Source organism: Alosa pseudoharengus, unplaced genomic scaffold (genome assembly GCF_046254945.1).
Source record: "Alosa pseudoharengus isolate Yale_2024_CS ecotype anadromous, Long Island Sound unplaced genomic scaffold, YU_APseudo_1.1 YU_APseudo_1.1_scf_6, whole genome shotgun sequence".
In the NCBI taxonomy this organism is placed as follows: domain Eukaryota; kingdom Metazoa; phylum Chordata; class Actinopteri; order Clupeiformes; family Clupeidae; genus Alosa; species Alosa pseudoharengus.
In genome coordinates this window covers 40,604,393-40,624,202 of record NW_027468848.1, presented here as the reverse complement: position 1 = coordinate 40,624,202, position 19,810 = coordinate 40,604,393, and the positions used below count along the sequence as shown (strand labels likewise).

General features: G+C 38.5%; 2 protein-coding genes across 4 annotated transcripts in view; one reads left to right on the top strand and one right to left on the bottom strand.

The window, feature by feature from the left end:
• usp30 (ubiquitin specific peptidase 30) overlaps nucleotides 1-10,274 on the top strand; it is a 30,409-nt gene extending 20,135 nt beyond the window's left edge. For 2 of the 3 annotated variants that reach the window (XM_076271221.1, XM_076271222.1), the window contains 10 exons: nucleotides 1,405-1,508; nucleotides 5,057-5,155; nucleotides 5,281-5,326; nucleotides 5,413-5,507; nucleotides 6,543-6,602; nucleotides 6,696-6,782; nucleotides 6,966-7,046; nucleotides 8,575-8,755; nucleotides 8,854-8,959; nucleotides 9,224-10,274. In XM_076271221.1, coding sequence (XP_076127336.1) covers nucleotides 1,405-1,508; nucleotides 5,057-5,155; nucleotides 5,281-5,326; nucleotides 5,413-5,507; nucleotides 6,543-6,602; nucleotides 6,696-6,782; nucleotides 6,966-7,046; nucleotides 8,575-8,755; nucleotides 8,854-8,959; nucleotides 9,224-9,470 — 1,106 coding nt within the window. In that variant the 3' untranslated portion in view covers nucleotides 9,471-10,274. The remainder of the gene's footprint in view (nucleotides 1-1,404; nucleotides 1,509-5,056; nucleotides 5,156-5,280; nucleotides 5,327-5,412; nucleotides 5,508-6,542; nucleotides 6,603-6,695; nucleotides 6,783-6,965; nucleotides 7,047-8,574; nucleotides 8,756-8,853; nucleotides 8,960-9,223) is intronic. The other variant, XM_076271223.1, reaches the window with a different exon arrangement.
• Nucleotides 10,275-14,316: 4,042 nt separating this feature from the next.
• The window catches only part of gas2l1 (growth arrest-specific 2 like 1), a 42,307-nt gene continuing 36,813 nt past the window's right edge, over nucleotides 14,317-19,810 (bottom strand). The window contains exon 6 of the mRNA XM_076269516.1: nucleotides 14,317-16,735. Within this exon, the coding sequence (XP_076125631.1) occupies nucleotides 16,644-16,735 (92 nt within the window). The 3' untranslated portion in view covers nucleotides 14,317-16,643. The remainder of the gene's footprint in view (nucleotides 16,736-19,810) is intronic.

Below are 19,810 nucleotides of genomic sequence, written 5' to 3'. Positions count from 1 at the left end.
AAATTCTAATCCTTACCAAACAAAATAAATTGAAATAAACGTTTTTGGACACCAGAAGGGACTAGTGGCCAAAGACCAAAGGGGTATCCTCAGCTTGAACCTGCGTTGCTCCAATGCTGTGTCATCCTAGGGGGGTCAGGGCATGCTCCCCCAAAAGAAAATGTTGCATATTTTAACATTTAAATGCATCAATCTGGTGCACTTTGAAAAGAAATTCAGAGGCTTGCAGACTTGCTTATTTTTATCTATGGATAAAAATATTTGTGCTGTAGCCTAAACTATTTTGCACTTCAGAATTCTAACCATGTACACACAGGTGGAATAGTTATAATACTGCAATAAATTCACAACCACAAAGCATATTTGCTGAATTTCACAGTATAGAAATTGTCAAAAATAGTGTACATTTCAGAACATCTAAGATAAGCCATCTGGGTCATTGTAATCCATCTATACAGTTGTGAGAATAAGTTTACACACCCATGCTAAAGTTGACAAAAAAAAAGAATAAAAAAATCATCTTTTGGAAATCTTAATGGTTATGGTTATGGGATTTGGCAGACGCCTTTGTCCAAAGCGATGCTTAATATAATACTTAATGCCTTAATTTTAAAAAATGAGGAAAAATCCAACCTTTAAGGACACCAATTTTCTTTGTGAATGAATAATGTATCGTGACTAAATACATGTTCTTTCTTAAAATACAGGGGACATAAGTATACACACCCCTATGTTAAATTCTCATAGAGGCAGGCAGATTTTTATTTTTAAAGGCCAGTTATTTCATGGATCCAGGGTACTATGCATCCTGATTAAGTTCCTTTGGCCTTTGGAATTAAAACAACCCCACATCATCACATACCCTTCAACATACCTAGAGATTGGCAGCAGCAGCAACTTGGCATGATTGGAAAGCTTAGATTCCGCACGTTCACGTGATATGCTGTGTGATATCTGTGTGACGATTACTCCGCAAGCAATTTATTTGAACCTGGACTTGAGATTTTACTGGCGCACAGCAGTTCAGTATTGGGGCACGTGCCCCTGTAAAAAGGCCTTGTCACCCTAGCACACATAAACTCATTTGTCAGTTATTTGACCGACCGGGTTGACACTTCAGCGTGAGAAATCGGGGGTGTGGCGTGAGAGCGTGTGATGCCAATCAAATGAGTGAGTCTCCCGGCCAATGCTTGAGAGTTGGCAGCCCTAGAAATGTTAGACTTGGGCAGAAGCAAATGTGTGTGTATGATAATGAAAGTTGTATTCAGTGAATCAGTACTGTTTTAGTTATGTACACTACCAGTCAAAAGTTTGGACACAGCTACTCATTTGTCCAAACTTTTGACTCGTAGTGTATATAATCTGAAAGTCAGTTAGATAAAAGGTTAAACCCCTAATCTGTAGCTCTGTCCAGCCATAATCCCATAGATGATGATGTTTTGGATGCCGGGTGCCTCCTAGATGTCCTAAGACTCCACAGATGGCATATCAGCTTATTTGAAGAGCAGGTAGGTAATGGAACATTGCTGTGTTAAGATAGTGTTGCACTGTAATATGGTATTATTACTTTTTTCTTCACTGATGTCCCTAACTGTAGCATACTGTATGTATTTGTCTGTGTGAACTGAATTGAAACAGACTCAATGTAAAACAAAGTCATAAATATAGGAATAAATATCAGGTTCAAGCAGCATGAGCAAGGTATATCATAGGGCAGTGGTAGTGTAGGGGTTAAGGAGCGGGGCTAGCGTGCAGTAGCCTGAAGGTTGTAAGTTCAATTACACCGTTGTGCCCTTGACCAAGGCACTTTACCCTAAGTTGCTACGGGGACATATAATCCCCTGTAATATAGTTGACATGTAAGTCACTTTGGACAACAGTGTCTGCTAAATTAATAAATGTAATATCTCATGGGCAGAGGTGGAAAGTAACGAAATACATTTACTCACGTTACTGTATTGAGTAGTTTTTCTGTGTACTGTATTTTGTATTTTTTAAGTAGTTTATAAAATCGGTATTTTAAATTTTACTTGATTACATTTTGAGTGAATTATAATTCAAAAATCCCATCCGTTACTTGAGTAAAAAAAAAAGTTAAGACTAACGAAAACGGAAAGGAAGAGAAAACAAATCCCGCCCTAAAGCACTAGCCTAGTGATCATGATCAGCATGTAGGCTAGCCTACAACAGGACATGAATCAAGCTGGCGCCATGCAGTCTTTCTGAAAGTGATGGAGATGGAGCTGGATCACGAGATGCATCAGATTACATGTGTATGTATTTTCCGCTATTTCAATGGGTTGTCTCAGTTCGTTTTAGCTCTAATGATTGCAGAGATAGTCAAGCAAACACCATGGGATTTCGTGTTTTGACGTTTGTGCTCACCTTTCTTTGGAAAGAAGTTTATTAGCAGTTGTTTCCCCTCATTTTAATGTCTCTCTTTTTCCTGTTTTGGCCTTTGTTTTTGGTAACCTGACCACCAGCAGCACAACAATTAGCGGTCCACTAGGCCTAGCGATGCTCAACTAAATAAACAAAAGATAGACTACCTTGTGAATCGTACAGGTGGACTAAACCATTTAGCTCTTTAGCAAGGGAGAGTGAGAGTGACCTTAGACAGTTTTCACTATGTTGTATACAAAATCCAGTCAGTCAAACTTTAAATTTCGTCTGACATTCATTTTGGCATTTAGTTTGGAAGTTAAAATATTCAGGTAAAATAAATATATGGTGGAAATAAGTATTGAACGCTTAAATGTTTTTTCAGTAATTAGCCTAAACTTCCAGTGAGTCTATTCCAAATTTTCACCACACATTTTATTAACACACATCCAAAAATCCAAACATAAGAGTTATGTGTAATAAAGTGGAATGACACAGGAAAAAAGTATTGAACGTGCCTACTGAAATTTCTTCAATACTTTGTGGAAAAGCCTTTGTTTGTAATGACGGCTTCAAGACATGTACTGTATGACAAAACTCAGTAGTCGCAGTATCAGGTGTGATTTAGGCCCATTGTTCTAAACAGATTCCAGGGGTCCCTCTTGTGAATTCTGATCCTTAGTTACTTCCAGAACGACTGCCTTCAAGTCTTTCTGGAGCTTTCTCCAAGTGGTCCTTGGCTCTTGGAATTGAATATCCTTCTGACTCCCTGGTCAGAAATATTGCAAGGAGATCCTGTGCATGGCCGGTTGATGATGCAGTGATGTTCCTTCCACTTGCAGATAATGGCTCCCATGCTGCTTACTGGAAGATTCTGAAGTTTTGAAATGCATCTGTAACCAGTTTCATTTATATATGTTTTGCAACAATAAGGTTGCAAAGGTCTTGGGAGAGCTTTTTGCTTTTATCCATCATGACATGTTTCTTGTGTGACACCTTGGTAATGAAAAACCTTTTTATAGCCCATCAATATGTAGGCTACTAACCAAGCTTATATTAATTTGAACAGATAGAAAGGATAACTACTCTCTAACTACTTACAGATTCCAGCTCGTTCCTTCCCTTTCCTTGCCTTAGTGCTTTTTCTTAGCGTGTTCAATACTTTTTCCCTGTGTTATTCCACTTCATTACACATGACTCTACTTGTTTGGATTTTTTATGTGTGGATTACCTGAGTTATTACTAATGCCTGGTGAAAATGTTGTGCCCCCCGTATTCCACTTTTCAAGGGCCCTCTCCTCCATTGGGGCCCTATACTTCCCACTTTCCCCCCCAGTTCGACGCCCTTTAATCTGCTGAACCTTCTGCTCGTTTCCAAATATAAAAAATCTCTCTGCAACTCAACATTGGCCTACCTGCCTCAGCTGCCTGTGAAGGGCTTTTCAGTTGTGCTGGATTACTGTGAACTGCAAAGCGACCAAAGATGAGTGCAACTAACTTTGAAAATCAACTACTGCTCAAACTTAAAGGAGAACTCCGGTGATTTTTTTTACATTTTTGACATTTCTCAACATCACAGAGTACTGTCGGTATGAACAAAACTGAAACAATCGGTTTTACCTAGCTCGAGTTGCTGCAGCTACAGCGCTACACACTGGGAGCATGAACATGGCTGCCTTAGCTGCTGGCTGCAGCAACTCGAGCTAGGACCAAAGTCCTTTTAGGCAAGTACCTCCACTCGGTGGCCATATTGCAACGCTTTTTGGCCACTTATCGGGCATCTATTTCGGCAGAAATGCGTGTGCGTAAGGCTTCACGACACCAATATTGCTTCAGCAACGAGATCACAACAGATGATTGGCACGATGTCTTCACAGCACACCACAAGATTGGCTCAATGTATTCACATGTCGATGTTTTGCCGCGGAAGGGTTGTGATATGTGTAGACAACCCCATGCATTACTATGGAGGATTTTTTGAGTGTTGTTCTCCTCATTTTTTGAGTGTTGTTCTCCCCCCCCCCCCCCCCCAAAAAAAAAAACAAAAGTAACTAAGTAACTTTTACTTAAAGTACATTTTAAATGAACTACTTTTTACTTTTACTTGAGTACATTTTCAGATCGGTAATTTAACTTGTACTTGAGTAATATTTCATCAAAGTATTGGTACAATATTTTCGTACTTTTTCCACCTCTGCTCATGGGAGAATTGTCAATGATATGACCGGTTCAACAGGTGGACAAAGAATGTTTATGGTGCTTGAAGTACTCATAAAATGCATTGAATTGGGTTTCATAGGAGCATAGTGGGTTTGGTGGGTCAATAAAAAGTCCAAATACAAGCGAAACGTACATTTAACAGATTATTCCACTCATAATCTGTGAAAAGTCCACATGAAATAAAAAAGCTCCATTGCTAACACCTCAGGCAAGGTGCAGGTGAGGCTATAGTAAAGGTGTAGGAACAGGTAAATTGGCATTGTTGTGCTGGTTAACTTACCAGTAATATGTCAGGAGCTACTGTACATTACCATGTTGAATGAAACATAAGGCGTCACTGATATGTTGACAGCTGTCTCACACACACATAACTAAAGATCACTTTTGCCTATTGTGTCTTTTAGAGCTGTAGGGCTATTAGCAGTACTTCATGTGATTTCCTCATGCCTCCTAGGATGCTCACGAGCTCTTCCATGTTCTTACTTCCTCACTGGAGGAGGAGCGTGACCCCCAGACCACAGTCATCCATTTGTTTGATATGGAATCTCTGGAGGTAACACACCCACCATCTAAATGTTTCTTCATTGTTTACTTTTCGATCTCTGATCTCTGAAATGTACTCCTCCTGCCCTTTGTCTCTGAAATGTATTTTGTCTCTGAAATGTACTCCTCCTGTAGAGTTCCTCAGAATCAAGAGAAAATAGTTTATCCTGTAGGGGTCGAGGTGAGATTTATTTGGCATAAAGTTTTATTTTGTATTGGGAGGGTTTTTTTGGGCATAAATGAGGTTTATTGCTGATGTCTTGGTAGGACCACTGCATTCCATTCCAAATCTGTGGAGGAACCAGCACCCTTTTCATGGCCGGCTTATGAGTTATATGGCGTGCAAGCATTGCAAACAACAGGTATGCTATTGTGAGGTGTGTTTTAGATGTTTTTTTTTTATTGGTTTACAGTTAACTTCCTTGATTATCTCTCTGTTTACCAGTATTAGTCTGTATACATATTTCCTGACTGCTGAACCTTTCATTTCTTTTAATGTTGGTTGGCAGCTCCTTGAATCCATTCAATTGTGTCCATGGGCACCAGAATTTACGGTTAGAGGCGGTGGCGTGCAGATTATCTGGAAGTTTAGTACTTTCCACATAGCAGATATCACACATACTGCCATATGTACATATACACATAACACTGTGCATTTTCATGTTAACTGGCTAAGTCACTATTTACACTGGGCTCTCACCTCTCCCGAGTGTACAAGTTTACATTATATATACTTTTGGACACAGTGGCAGCTCCCCTCTTGCTCCTATCTAAACCTTTGTAAGGTTTGCTCATTTTAATGGTATTAAAACCTACTGGTATTACCTTACCGGAGTTAAGGTTACCTGAGAGTGAGCTGTCATGCTAAATAAATTTGCACTGAAATCCATTTCCTGATTTATTGCCCTATCCACATTTTTAGGTTTACGTTTGTTTATCTTTTTAATTGATAATGTTGAAAACCACGCCATGTTTGAGACATGAACTGAGGCTTTGTTAAATTTCACATATCCTACCATTCGATTTAGTGTTTTCTAAATGGTCTCCCTGCTGTATTGACCCTAACTTTCTCCTCATATTCCAATAACAATAATAATAAAATATAAAAATAAAACTGAAACCCTGGTTTCTATACTGTTTCTTTCATTTGCTACAGTTTCTTTGCACTGATTGAGATAAGACACGTGTAGCTTTCTAGATCCAAAAAGGGACCAGTTTGAAAAGGGTTGAAATATCCTATAAATTCCTATAAATTAACAACTTTTTGGTCAGTATGCATCTTATTGTCCAGTGTACCATGTAGGTTGACAGACTGAACCTGAAATTATGACATCATAGGCAGACCGAGTTCTCTCCGCAATTTGTTTCTCATTTGAACACTTGAATTTTGTTTGCAGAGCCCAGTTCGATATGACTCATTTGACAGCCTATCCCTCACTATTCCCTCAGTGCTGTTGGTAAGAATCTATGTTATTGTTGCTTGTGATTTACAGAGTATGACTTGTATATGTGCATTTGTGATGTGATATAGCTTTATTTATTTATTTTAGGGTCGAACCATCACTTTAGACCAGTGTCTGCAACATTTCATCTCATCAGAAACCATCAGAGAAGTGGAATGTGTAAATTGCACAAAGGTATATTTTCGCAGGGATCATAGCCGTCATACTAACATGTGAAAGTGACTGATGTATTCAATGCAACCATGAGAGATGTATTTTGATGCTTTCTACTCCTAGTTATTGTCTTTGTGTACAGCTCTTCATCATAATTAGTGAATCATGTTGTGATTGGATTGTGTTTCCATTGTGTTTCTGTAGATGCAAGCAGCTGAGTCTTTGAATGGACATATTGGTGAAAGTCAGAGGACAACTTTCATTAAGCAGCTGAAACTTGGCAAGGTAGCCACCTCAAAACTTTCATTAAACAACCGAAACATGGCAAGGTAGCCATCTCGTACCCCTTTTATTTATGTGGATATTTAGTTTTCTTGTTTAAGTTTTCATTTTGGCCTGCCACTCAAAACAAGTGAATATTTTACTTTTCCCTCATGTGCATATGGTTTTTCATGAACATTTCTGAACATAACACGAAAGAATGCATACAAAAGCATATTGCTCCCCACTAGTGATTCTAGTGAGGACCAAGACCAGGAGGATTTTGGCAGCACAATTTCTATAAAGTAAACGCAATTGGCTTACAGGCCAGTGTAAGCGGCTGTGGAGTGTGGCAACATGCGTGCAAATAACTCGCGCAATAGCAGCAGGGACTTTGCCAGATAATCATGGTTAGGATCTAAATGTTATCTGTTCGGGTACATTAGGTGTTTTATGAAATGTATGCTAATTAAGGCTATCATCTGGATAATTAGTTTAAACAACTATTTATTATAGTGGATGGAATACACTATCTTGAAATCTCCTGGCTTCTTCTTATAACCTTTTCTTTTTACCTTTTCAAGAATGAATGCGACTCTAACCGCTTAACGTACAGACATGTTGAAATAACCGTTGTGTAGGTCTGGAGTTGGACAAGAGAGTTACTTTTTCAGATTTTCTTAAAAGTTTATACTTTTTGAGAAATAGGGGATTAAAAATGTCAAAAAGCTCATTTTCCCCCCATAGACTTGTATGGCTGTGATGTCATAATGGCCTAAAGCCAGCTGCACTGCTCCCAGAGAAGTTCCCGGGCTAATTAGAACACTGGCACTGGTGAATTCCACTGTCTCAGCTTCTAATGCATACAATCTGGCACTCCCTACAACTACAGATCCTGTTTAAGTGTTTCCCGTCTGTCAAAATAAAAGTCACAGCCATATCTCATTCTTAGCGCATTATATCTCCAGAACGACTTGACGCATATGCTTCAAATTTGGTACAACTGTTGGTATGGACTCAAAGATTAAGTGAGCTGATGTTGGAGGTCAAAGGTCAAATCCATGAATACTCTGAGCGCGATATCTCAAAAATGCCTAACCCAGGACGTTACTAGCCTATCTATCAAATTTGACCCGACCCACCCGCAACCTGCGATTTTACCTTGCAGTCTCACCCGAACCCGCGGGTCATAATCCGGCCCGCACAACACTACTCCCCACCCCTGAAGAAAAACAGTGATTTTCTATTTCACATTATTGACAAAGAGGACTGTCATCCCTGACTTCCTTTTAACTTGTAATGAGAGGCACAAGCAACATGTCTTTGACCCAGATTGGATTAATGGTTCAGCAAAAGGTTCTTGATTATTTACAGCAGTTATAAATGTTTGTTAAAAAAGTCCCTGTGCTTCCTGAAAAATGTATCACACACCCTAACATATCAGTAAGGTTAAATGGTTTACCGTTCTAAGAGTAGTGCTTAACGTAAGATTGCTAAATACTGGTCTTCATACATTTTAATTATGTACTTTGTTTACCTCATCTTGCACTAGCTCCCCCAGTGCCTTTGCATCCACTTGCAGAGGTTGACTTGGTCCAGTGAGGGCACACCTATCAAGAGGCAGGAGCATGTACACTTCACAGAGTATTTGTCCATGGATTGTTATAAGCACAGTGCTTCAAGCCTCCAGCAGACAAATGACATTACCCAATCTGTTTATTCCCAGAACAGTGGTAAGTGGACTGAAATGCTGTCCTTACACTGAGTTTACAAAGCAACTTGATAGTTACTGTAAATAGAGTCAGTGCTGAATGAAATTACTTGTTTCCAGCCATAGAGTACAGCAACTTAAAGCCTGGGTCCACAGGACCCTTTCCTTCAGTTTTTCTGCATTCTCCAACTTTAAGCCATCCATCCAACTCCGTACATGACTACAGGTACAGAAGTTCTATAAATGTATCTTTGAGGTTATGTTATTACAGTGAAATTATCTGATGTACTTAGCTTAACATCCTCATGGCCATGGTCATTTTATGTTGGCATGGTGCTTTACTGCCCTCTTCAGTTGCACTTTAATATTTGTAAACTACACAACAGTCAATTAGCATAAACATAATTTTGAACATGCAAGAATCGGTTGCATTTGATTTGAAATCACACTTTATTTGACAAATTCAGCTATGTGTGTCCTTCATCCACAGGTGCTCAGAATACCTCTTCAGATTGACAGCAGTTGTAGTTCACCATGGTGATATGCATTCTGGACACTTTGTTACCTACAGACGTTGTCCAGCTTCTCCTCACTGCCCCTCTTCATTCAGTTCTCAGTGGTTATGGGTGTCTGATGACTCTGTCCGTAAGGCCAGCCTGCATGAGGCACTGTCATCAAGTGCTTACCTTCTGTTCTATGAAAGAGTCTGTAAGCCCACCCTCCAGACAGAGGAGTAGGAGCTGGTGGACAAAGGAAGCGTGATCATTAAATTATTTTGGACCAAAACACCTTGTGTGCCACTGGGAAAAAGCCCTCCCTGTCTGTCATGGTGTATCATTTCACAGATGTACTAATTTCTGTAAAGTCTTGTTACATGTCAGTCTTAAAAATATAAGTATGCATTACAATTTTCACAGCATCCATGATGCACGTTAACCATTTGAACAAGTTCCCTTGTCAGGGAGATCCGTGACCTCACATTACCAAATAACACTGAAACAGACAAGTAGATCTGAGCCTACATAATTACCTAGGACATGAAAAAGTTTATTGTGCTCTTGAGAGGTAACATGTCTACATAGTTGTCTCAGATGTATCAGGCAGGCATACTCTGTTTCTAATAATGTTGTCCCACAAGCCAGGCATTAGATTACTGAGTATTATGGGACAAATTGCATGGGGCTATGTGATTTGGCAGTTTAAGATACAATTTGTCTTAAACAAATTGTCTTGACTTAAAGTCCAACCACAAAGCATTGCTTTTGTTTATTCTGAAATGAAGCGTCTGATATGAAGTTGTTTTTGTTTAAGTATGTTAATTGTGGTTGCTGCATAATTACTCAAACTCTGACGGGACAAATTAGTGGCACACTTAAAATCATTTTGAAATCTGTACACTTTCTTCTACCAGTTCAGCAATTTACCATGTTATATTTTGTGAAATCAGTGTATTTTCCTTTTTACCATTATAGGGTAAACCTGGTCATCTCCATGACTGTGCAAAGTCAAAGCGCTAAATAAACTTTTTTAAAAACATAAAAGTACCTAGTTTGTGTACTACTAGTGCTTAACACCCACATCATAAGTGTAGTTTGCATTAGTGTGGTAGGTGGAGTCAAGGAGTCAATCACCTGAGGGAAGACGCTCCTAAATCTCAGCTTTTTAGTTTTTTCATCTTGCAATAGGATTGTGTGATGATGGTACGGTCCAGCATAAACAGTAAAGATTTCTAAGATGGTAGCCATTGTTTTTTACTATGAATTTATCTTACACATAATCTGAATCTCCATTTATAAGTAACTAAATAACTTATAATGACAATGGCACACATTCCAGGCTACAAGAATATATGCAGGAAAGATGTAACGTGACAATTAGGCGAGCTTAAAATACTCAGAAGATGTGAAATGGGATGAAACATGTAAAAGTGAACTTTTTTTTAATTCTATGACCAATTAAACTTCATGGATAGATTTAACACAGTAAAAAAAATCTAATTCTATTACACTTTGAGGTGTAACGACCACTCAGTGGTGCGTCACAGATTCACACCTCAAACATGCATTAACTTGTGCTAACACTGTCGTCCAATATCCCGTACTTGAACCACTGCTTGGTTGACTTTCCAATTGATGCATTCTTAAAACCTCAATTCTTTAAAACGTCAACTTTTAGATATGAGCCCACCAATAAAGTAGTTCCAGTTTTTTCATACAACCCCAAAACAGAAAAAGTTGGGACGTTGTGTAAAATGTGAATAAAACAGAATGTAATAATTTGCAAATCTCTTAAACTCATATTTTAGTGGCAAAAAGGACACAGACAACATATCAAATGTTGAAAATAACAAATTTGACTATTTCATGGAAAATATATGTTCATTTTGAATTTTAACACCAGCAATATGTTTTAAAAAAAGTTGGGACAGGGGTTACAAAATGCTGGAAAAGTTGTGTAATGATAAAGGAATGTTTCACAACGAATTAGGGTAACTGGCAACAGGATTGGCTATGAAAAAGAGCATCCCAGAGAGGCAGGGTCTCTTAGAAGTAAAGATGTAGGGTTTGATGGCATATTTTTACTACCATATTTTCTCTGGAGACTCAGATAATCAGGATACAGGCTTTTATTCTTTTTGGACTTGTGTCACCCCAGCAAGGGTTTCACCAGTATTCTCTTACTATACAAAACAAGTCTTAACCTTAAGTAAGTTACAAACAATGGGAGGAGTGACCAATAGTTTCAACCCAGTATGAATATGCAATATAAAGGTGTGGTGTGTGGGGATGTGGCCTCTTGTCGTGGGGTCTCCAGGTCTGGTCAGCATTATTATTCTTTAATTAAGCTTTGGCACCCCAACTTGCTCATGACCAAATGTTGACAATAGAGTCCAAGGACACACAAGAGACCATGGATAAATGACCATATAAAGCTGATTTACAATACTTTCAGGGTATTCATCAGTCTGTGTAAACCTCTGTGCACAAATGATGAATCAATAATGTTAAAGGGACACCAGGCAACGTTTTCGTGTTAATTAATCATCTTCGTAAGTAGGTATATGGTTAAATGAATCATTACGGGGCGAATGAAGGCTCTCTCGCCCGCCCCTACTGCCCATAGGAAGAATATCCCACTTGCAAGTTCGGTGTATCCTACCCGCCGACCTTCAGTATCACAAAGTCTCACACATTGCGAGAAGCAGGATCCGTTTACATCCTGCATCCCCAGCACAGAGGCAGGCTAACGAAACGCTAGCGATTGTTGCAAACGTGTATAATGGCAGAGGTTGCGAATAAGCAGAGAAAACCCTTGACGGAAGATGCAAAGAAAAGGAAAAGAGCTTCAGACCGAGCGAGGGCTCACACACATATCAACACGTACAGACGGTAGGGGGAGCTTCATAGAGAAAAAGCATCAGGCTTGCCTGGTATCCCTTTAATGCTTCTTAACATGGAATTGTGAAGTATTTGGGGAGTTCATCATCTACTGTATGACATAATTAAAACATTCAGAGAATCCAGAGAAATCTTTGCAAACAAGGGAAAGAGCTGAAAAACACATTGGATGGCCGTGGTCTTTTGGACCTCAGATGACACTGCATCAACACCAGACCTGTTTCCAGACCTCTCATTGTATGAGCTCAGGAAAACCTCTGATAACCATCATCTATATGCACAGTTTGATATTCAATTCAAAGTTCAGCCAAAATTGTCGACAAAGTTAATTTTGAAATCAAATTATTTCATCTTCAATAACAAGTGGGATCTCCATTTGCACCGAACTACGCAAATTTATTTATGAGCCTATGGGAGGATAGACACATATTTAACAACAATCCCTTTAGACAAAACATCTTTGAGTTTAAACGGTTCATTGACAAATTTTTTTTGATTTTCACTGGTTCTGAAAAGGAATTGAGTCTTTTTAATGAATATATAAATGAGACATATCCTACTTTGAGGTTCACAATGGAATATACTGTAACTGTAAAAGCATTCATTTCCTAGACCTACGGTCACAGTCAATAACAATAAATTGGAGACCTCAGTTTATAGGAAGAAAACTGATCCTTCATTTGTCAAGTTTCCACCCTGACCATGTGACTAAGAATATTCCTCATGGTCAGTTTGTCTAGACTTAGAAGAATCTGTAGCAATTAGGAAGATTTTAAGGTCAAAGCCAAGGAAATGTCTCAAAGATTCACAGAAAGAGGATATGACCAAACAGTGATTAATCAAGCATTTGAAAAGGCCAGCCAAAAAAATAGTATTGATTTATTGAATCCGACTCCTACAAAACCAGAGAGTAGAGTACTGTAAGTAACCTTTGTATCCGAGTACTGCACAATCTCTATGCAGGTGTAAAGGATTATAAACAAACATTGGAAACTCTTTGAATGTGATCCTAGTCTGAGCCACTTACCTACCAAACCCAGATTTTGCTTTAAAAGGGGTAAAAATATCAAAGATTTAGTAGTCAGTTCCATGTACCGAGAATCTCCAGTTACAAATTGGCTGACTAAACAAGTTTATGGTAATTATAGGTGTGGCAAGTGTGCACACTGCTCAGATACTTTGGACACCAAAACATTCACCCACCCTTACTTAGGTAAAAAAATATGGTATTGTGGCTTGATGTATATAGGCCAAACAAAAATAAATCTGAAACTAAGAATTGCTGAACACAAAGCTTCCATCAGAAATAAGAACATGGAGTACGCCATTGTATGTATAAGTATATATACTCTTTTGATCCCGTGAGGGAAATTCTCTGCATTTATCCCAAGTGAATTAATCCCAAGTGAATTAGTGAAACACACTCAGCACACACTAATCCCGGCGCAGTGAGCTGCTTGCAACAACAGCGGTGCTCGGGGAGCAGTGAGGGGTTAGGTGCCTTGCTCAAAGGCACTTCAGCTGTACTTACTGGTCGGGGTTCGAACCAGCAACCCTCCGGTTACAAGTCCGAAGCACTAACCAGTAGGCCACGGCCATTGCTAGACATTACAGTACAGGAACCAAACCATGGTTCAGCCACTATACTGAGATTCATTAGTATTGAGGTAGAACCTCATCTAAGAGGGGGTGATTTGGTGAAACAATTGCTAAAAAGGGAGGCCTATTGGATTCACGAACTGAATACAGTTGAACCATATGGACTTAATGAAAAACAAGATTTGAGTGTGTTTTTGTAATCTGAAGAACAGGCTTGCCATTTTGCTAAAGTATATGATGACATTTTAGGGATTTTATCTATGCTGGACTAACGTACAAATTATCTTAATGTTTAAAAATGTTTTACAGATGTTCAAACTAATAGTGGTGATATGCTGTCCTTAATGATATGAACGTTTTGATATTGTGATCATTCTTAGAGGTTTTTAAACGTATGAACTATTGAGGTTGTTTATTAACTTATGATCTAATTGAGGTTGTTTATAAACTCATGAACTAATTCTTTGTTGTTTATGAACTTATTAATTAATTATGATGAACTTATGAACTACATTTTAGAGATGTTGTTTATGAATTTAACACTGGTGATTTATTTACAGATTCTATTTTTGTATTTGCAATGTAGAGAAATGTACAAAAACAAGAAAAGATTGACATGTAATTAGTACCCAAAGAGGTCATGTGACATTGTATCTGATTTATTCACCTGTGGGATTGGGGGATGGTGTAGAGCGAACCTGATGAAGCGCTTGGCGAAACGCGTTGTTCGCTCCTAAATAAAAAAACAACGTTAATAGTGATCAGTGTGCAGTGATTTAGATTTTTCATTTTTTGGATTATACTTACCTGCCTCACCTGCACCTGTATCACTACAGGCTTGTGCACAGGAACACCTACTGTATGGACTTAAACAAATAAGAGCATGTAACTAAGCTTAAAAATAATACTGAGATCAAATGAATAATTCAATAAGTCCTTGATGCAGTTCACATTCTCAAGTTTAGCAGTTTGGTTGCAGTGGGAAAGATTGAATGAATTTTACAAATTATGTCAACCCTATATTTAATTGACATAATCAACATATCAACTGTTGAAGGAGAGACAGTTGATTATTTCATGAAAATATAAGCATATTTTGAATTTGATGCCAGCAACACATCTTAGTAAAGTTGGGAAGGGGGCAACAAAAGGCTGGAAAAGTTGAGTAATGATAAAGACAACAAGAGGATGACCATTTTACAACTAATTAGGTGAACTGGAACCATGAATGGGGATTTTTTTAAAAGCATCCCAGAGAGACTGAACCTCTCCGAAGTAACAATGTGGAGATAACCTGTATGGGCAAATTATGTAACAATATAATAATGTTTCTTATAATGTAATTTTGAAGGATTTGAGAATTTCATGATTTACAGTATAGCATTAACATATTCAGAGAATCCAGAAAGAAACCTTTAAAACAAGGGACAGGGCTGAAATAAAATATTGGCCGTGGTCTTTTGGACTGCATTTACAGACCTTTTTCTGTAAAGAAAATCATTGCATGGGCTCAGGAAAACTTCTGATAACCATTGTCTATGAGCTTAGTTTAATGCTTCATTCACACATGCTAGTGTAAACTCTGCCATGCAAAGAATACATTTTATTTGGACATGATACAGAAATGCAAACACTATCTGAGCCTGAGATCATATAAAATGGACTGATGTAGAGTGGAAAAGGGTCCTGGTTAAACCAATCAAAATGTGCAATTCTTTTTGGAAATCATGGACTCCTCTGAGCTAAAGAGGAAAGGGACTATTCAACTATCCATCGTATCCAATTGTTTTTATAGTGCTCAGTTCAAAAGCCAGCATCCCTGGCAGTGTGGAGGTGCATTAGTGCCTATGGCATGGGCATTTTGCACATCTGGCAAGGCACAATCATTTCTGAATGATGTACACAGGTTTTGAGCAACTTATACTGATACCCAGACAATGTCTTTGTGGTGAAGACCTTTAATATTTCAGGAAATAAAGGCAAAATGAATTCTGCACATATTTATACAGTATTTCTCCAAGAGTCCAGGTGCTAAAATGACCTGTCTGCAGTCAGACCTGTCTAATTGGGTGCATCATGGAATGAAAAACATGACTAAGAAGTCCGCAGACTTTTGAGCAGCTGAAATCATATATTGGGCAGGAATGGGACTACAAGTCATTCTCAAAACTTGAGCAACTGGTCTCCTCAGTTTCTAAACATTTACAGAATATTGTTAAATAACTTAAATTTAGAGGTGAAGCAACGCAGTGGTAAAAATGCCTGTCACAACTTTTTTGTTGACATGTTGCTGCCATTTAAAATGTTGCTGTTCAAAATGAACATATTTCCAAAAAAACAATAACATTTCTCTCCTTCAACAGCTGATATGTTGTCTTAGAACTATTCTCAATTAAATATAGGGTTGACATGATTTGTAAATCATAGTATTCTTTTTTATTCACATTTTTCAAAGTGTCCCAACTTTTTGGGAATTTGGGCTGCAATATCCAGGCGTCCTCATATACATACTGTATATATCTATTTCCAGACTGCGAGATAACGTGCCATGAATGGGATTTGTGGAGTCCTTCATGATGCTGATTGCTCTGTGCACACAGCGCTCCGTGTGGATGTCCTGCAAAAGGGGCAGGGGCTTTTGCCAAACTATGAAGAGATGCAGTAAGTGAGAATGTTCTCGATGGTCCCTCTGTAAAATATAGTCATGGCTGGGATGGGGATGTCCTTCCTCAGTCTATGCAGGGAGTAAAGTCGCTGTTTCGCCCTCTTGATGACAGCTGTGGTGTTGTCACTGGAGGTCAGCTTGTCCGTCAGATGGACCCCCAGGAACATGTGAGCCCTCTCCGTCTCGAAGCCGCTGATGGTGGGAAATGGTGCAGGTGACCAGTCCTCCTAAAGTCCATATCCAGGAAATTAACATCGCTCCAGGAAATCTGTCCATCTCACCAATACCCAGTGGTTAAAGTGGGATTTGGCAGGTTGGGAAATCCTCAAATCCAGTGTCGCTGCAACGGAAAAAAAATATTCACCGTTGGACAAAAGTATTTTGGTGTAGCAATACTTTTTTGGACAAGAATTGCTCCTATCTTGGTCACCTCTGTCAGTCAAAATAGCTCCCATATTGATTTGTACCAGGGGCGTCATTAGACCGAGAACTGCACTGGGGTACAAGACCCCCTAGGTGGGTCCAGGGGCATGCTCCCCCGTAAGTGTATATTTTAACGTTTAAATGCATCAATATGGTGCACTTTGAAGAAATTCAGAGGTTAGACTTGCTTATTTTTATCTATGGATGTGCTGTAGCCTAAACTGTTTTGCACTTCAGAATTAAAACCATGCACACACAGGTGAAATAGTTATGACGATACTCAGTGGCGGACATTACTTGAGTACATTTATACTCAATTACTGTACTTAAGTTGCTTTTTCATGTATCTGTACTTTATTGTACAGTTCTGTAATTGATTATTTTAATTTTGTTAAACTTTTTACTTTTACTCCAGTAGTCCAAATATCGGTAACACTTTACTTGACAGTATCGACATAAGAGTGACATGACACTGTCATGAACATATGACACTGTCCTGACACATGAACCCTAACCTCTAACTCTAACCCTAATCCTAACACTAATCGTAACTTGTAATGACAAAAACCAAATGTCAATTAATAACAGAAGCGTTATGTCATAAACGTTTATGACTTGTTTATGACACATTCATGACAGTGTTATGTCACTTATGTCGATACTGTCAAGTAAAGTGTAACCCAAATATCTTACTTTTTACTCCACTACATTTTGTGACAGCTGAAGTACAGCTGAAGTTCCTTTTGGAAAAAAGACTGCCCAAATACATTTGTACTTAGGCTACATGTGTATTTTCTATTAAGCGAGCTAGGCTTTAAATAATGGTGTTGCCTAACCTATTTTATTGTTATATCCACTATTTACTGTACCTTGTTGACCCTTGATACCATACTAGCCTCATGACGCCATTGAGCAAATGATGATGATAGACAATCTGACACTATCAAACACAAAAGGGAACATCTTGATTTTGTCTGAAAGTGTAAAGCATTCAACATTCAGTATTACTTTGAAGTATCTAAGATAACATACAGTATCACATTAGTTTGTTTTTAGTTATTTCTACATACACCAATTCTTAGATGATTTTGCCTTTGAATGAAGGAGAAAGGCTCAATGAATGCCTATGTCTGTGCCAAATTATTTCCAAAATAGTAAAAGCAACTGTATAGTCATAATACATTTCAGGACTTTTACTTTTGATACTAAAGTACATTTGAAGGCATATACTTTTGTACTTCCACTCAAGTGGAAATGTAAAAGGAGGACTTCTACTTTTACTGGAGTAACATTTAACCATGTATATCTCTACTTTCACTCAAATACAGGATTTGTGTACTTCGTCCACCACTGACGAAACTGCAATAAGTTCACAACTACAAATCATATTTATTGAGTTTCACAGTTCAGAAATGGTCAAAAATAGTGTACATTTCACCCTCCAGTTAGCTTGCAAGTGGCTAGTTACAGTACTCATTAGCGTGAATGGCACTTTCTATAAAAAACGGCACATTGGGTGGGCCAGTGAACCGTAGGCTCTGTACGTTCTTCCCACACTGTGTTGGCTGTGCTGTCGCCTGTGAAAGGTATGTGCCAATGCTCCATTTTCACTGCAAACATGATGTCTTTACCAGCTGTGTTTAAAGTATAATGGTTTGACAACAAGTGTTTGACTGTGTGCCAGTCGCTCATGTTGACTGTGTAGCATCATGTTGATGATGATGTCTACTGAAGGTATTTACAAGAGATCTCAACCATAGACTGGTCAGTTGCTTTTGTAAGAGCCTTCATGCAAATTCACAGCAACGTTTTTAACATAGGTCTTGGCTGGAAGACGCCGTGCTAGCACACTCCACTTCTGTTTACTGAGAGACGCGTTGAGGTAACATTGGCTGTATGGCTCACAGCAATAGAGTAATGTTTGCCATGTAATGTGTGTACATGTATGTTTTTAGTAATGGAATCTACTATAATGTGACCATGTTTCACTGTAAGTCCTTGTGATTTAACCAGCCAATAACCTTAATGCACGATGGGTTATTTTGTATGTGAACTTGAGCTCAATGCAAATCAAACCAGCTAATAGGCTAACTGAAATAAAACCATGCCAATCTCTAGGTATGGTGAAGGGTATGTGATGATGTGGGGCTATTTTAATTCCAAAGGCCAAGGGAACTTTTATCAGGATGCATAGTGCAAAATGCATCTTGTATTTTAAAGAACATTTATTTATTTACGATATATTCTTCATTCACAAAGAAAGTTGGTGTCCTTGGTTGGATTTTTCCTCATTTTTTTTTAATTAAGGCATTAAGATCAATTTCCAATTTTTTTTTATTCCTCTTTTTAGTCAACTTTAGCATGGGTTCACATACTTTTTCTTGCCACTGTATATTTATATATATAACTGTTTCATTTGTGCACTCCGCTCCTTGGTTTACACCTGAACTAAACAGGCTTTCCAACGGTATAAGATTTATTGCCAAAAAACGTTACCACAGACAAATAATCTACCAAACACAAATTTCCTTACTTTTTGTGCTAAGTTTATATATTGGGTATACTATAGTGCCTCGTTCACTCTCTTACCCATTTGTCACAGATTTTCTGATTTCCTAAACTATGGTAGCCTGGGTTTTCCCATGCTGCCTTACATGCACAATTTTATTCACGCTGCTAGGCAGCCTGGATTCCATGGACTTTGTTTTCTCCTCAACGAAGGAACCAATCACAGAACGGAGGGAGGACAGCAAGACGATGACGACACACCGAAGCGGTTATGAGCTACGTACTGTACTACAGATGCATCTGATAGACATTCGTAGCGCCCAATAAACGGCTCTGGGCATTCGTAAACCACATTTCAAATACGAGAAAATAAATTTGTAGTTCCCAGACCACATCTCAATGAGATGAGGTTTGGCGTTAGCCAGGCTAAAACTATGGTGGGTAGACTACATAATATTTGGTCTTAGTTGTACATGTTTAATGT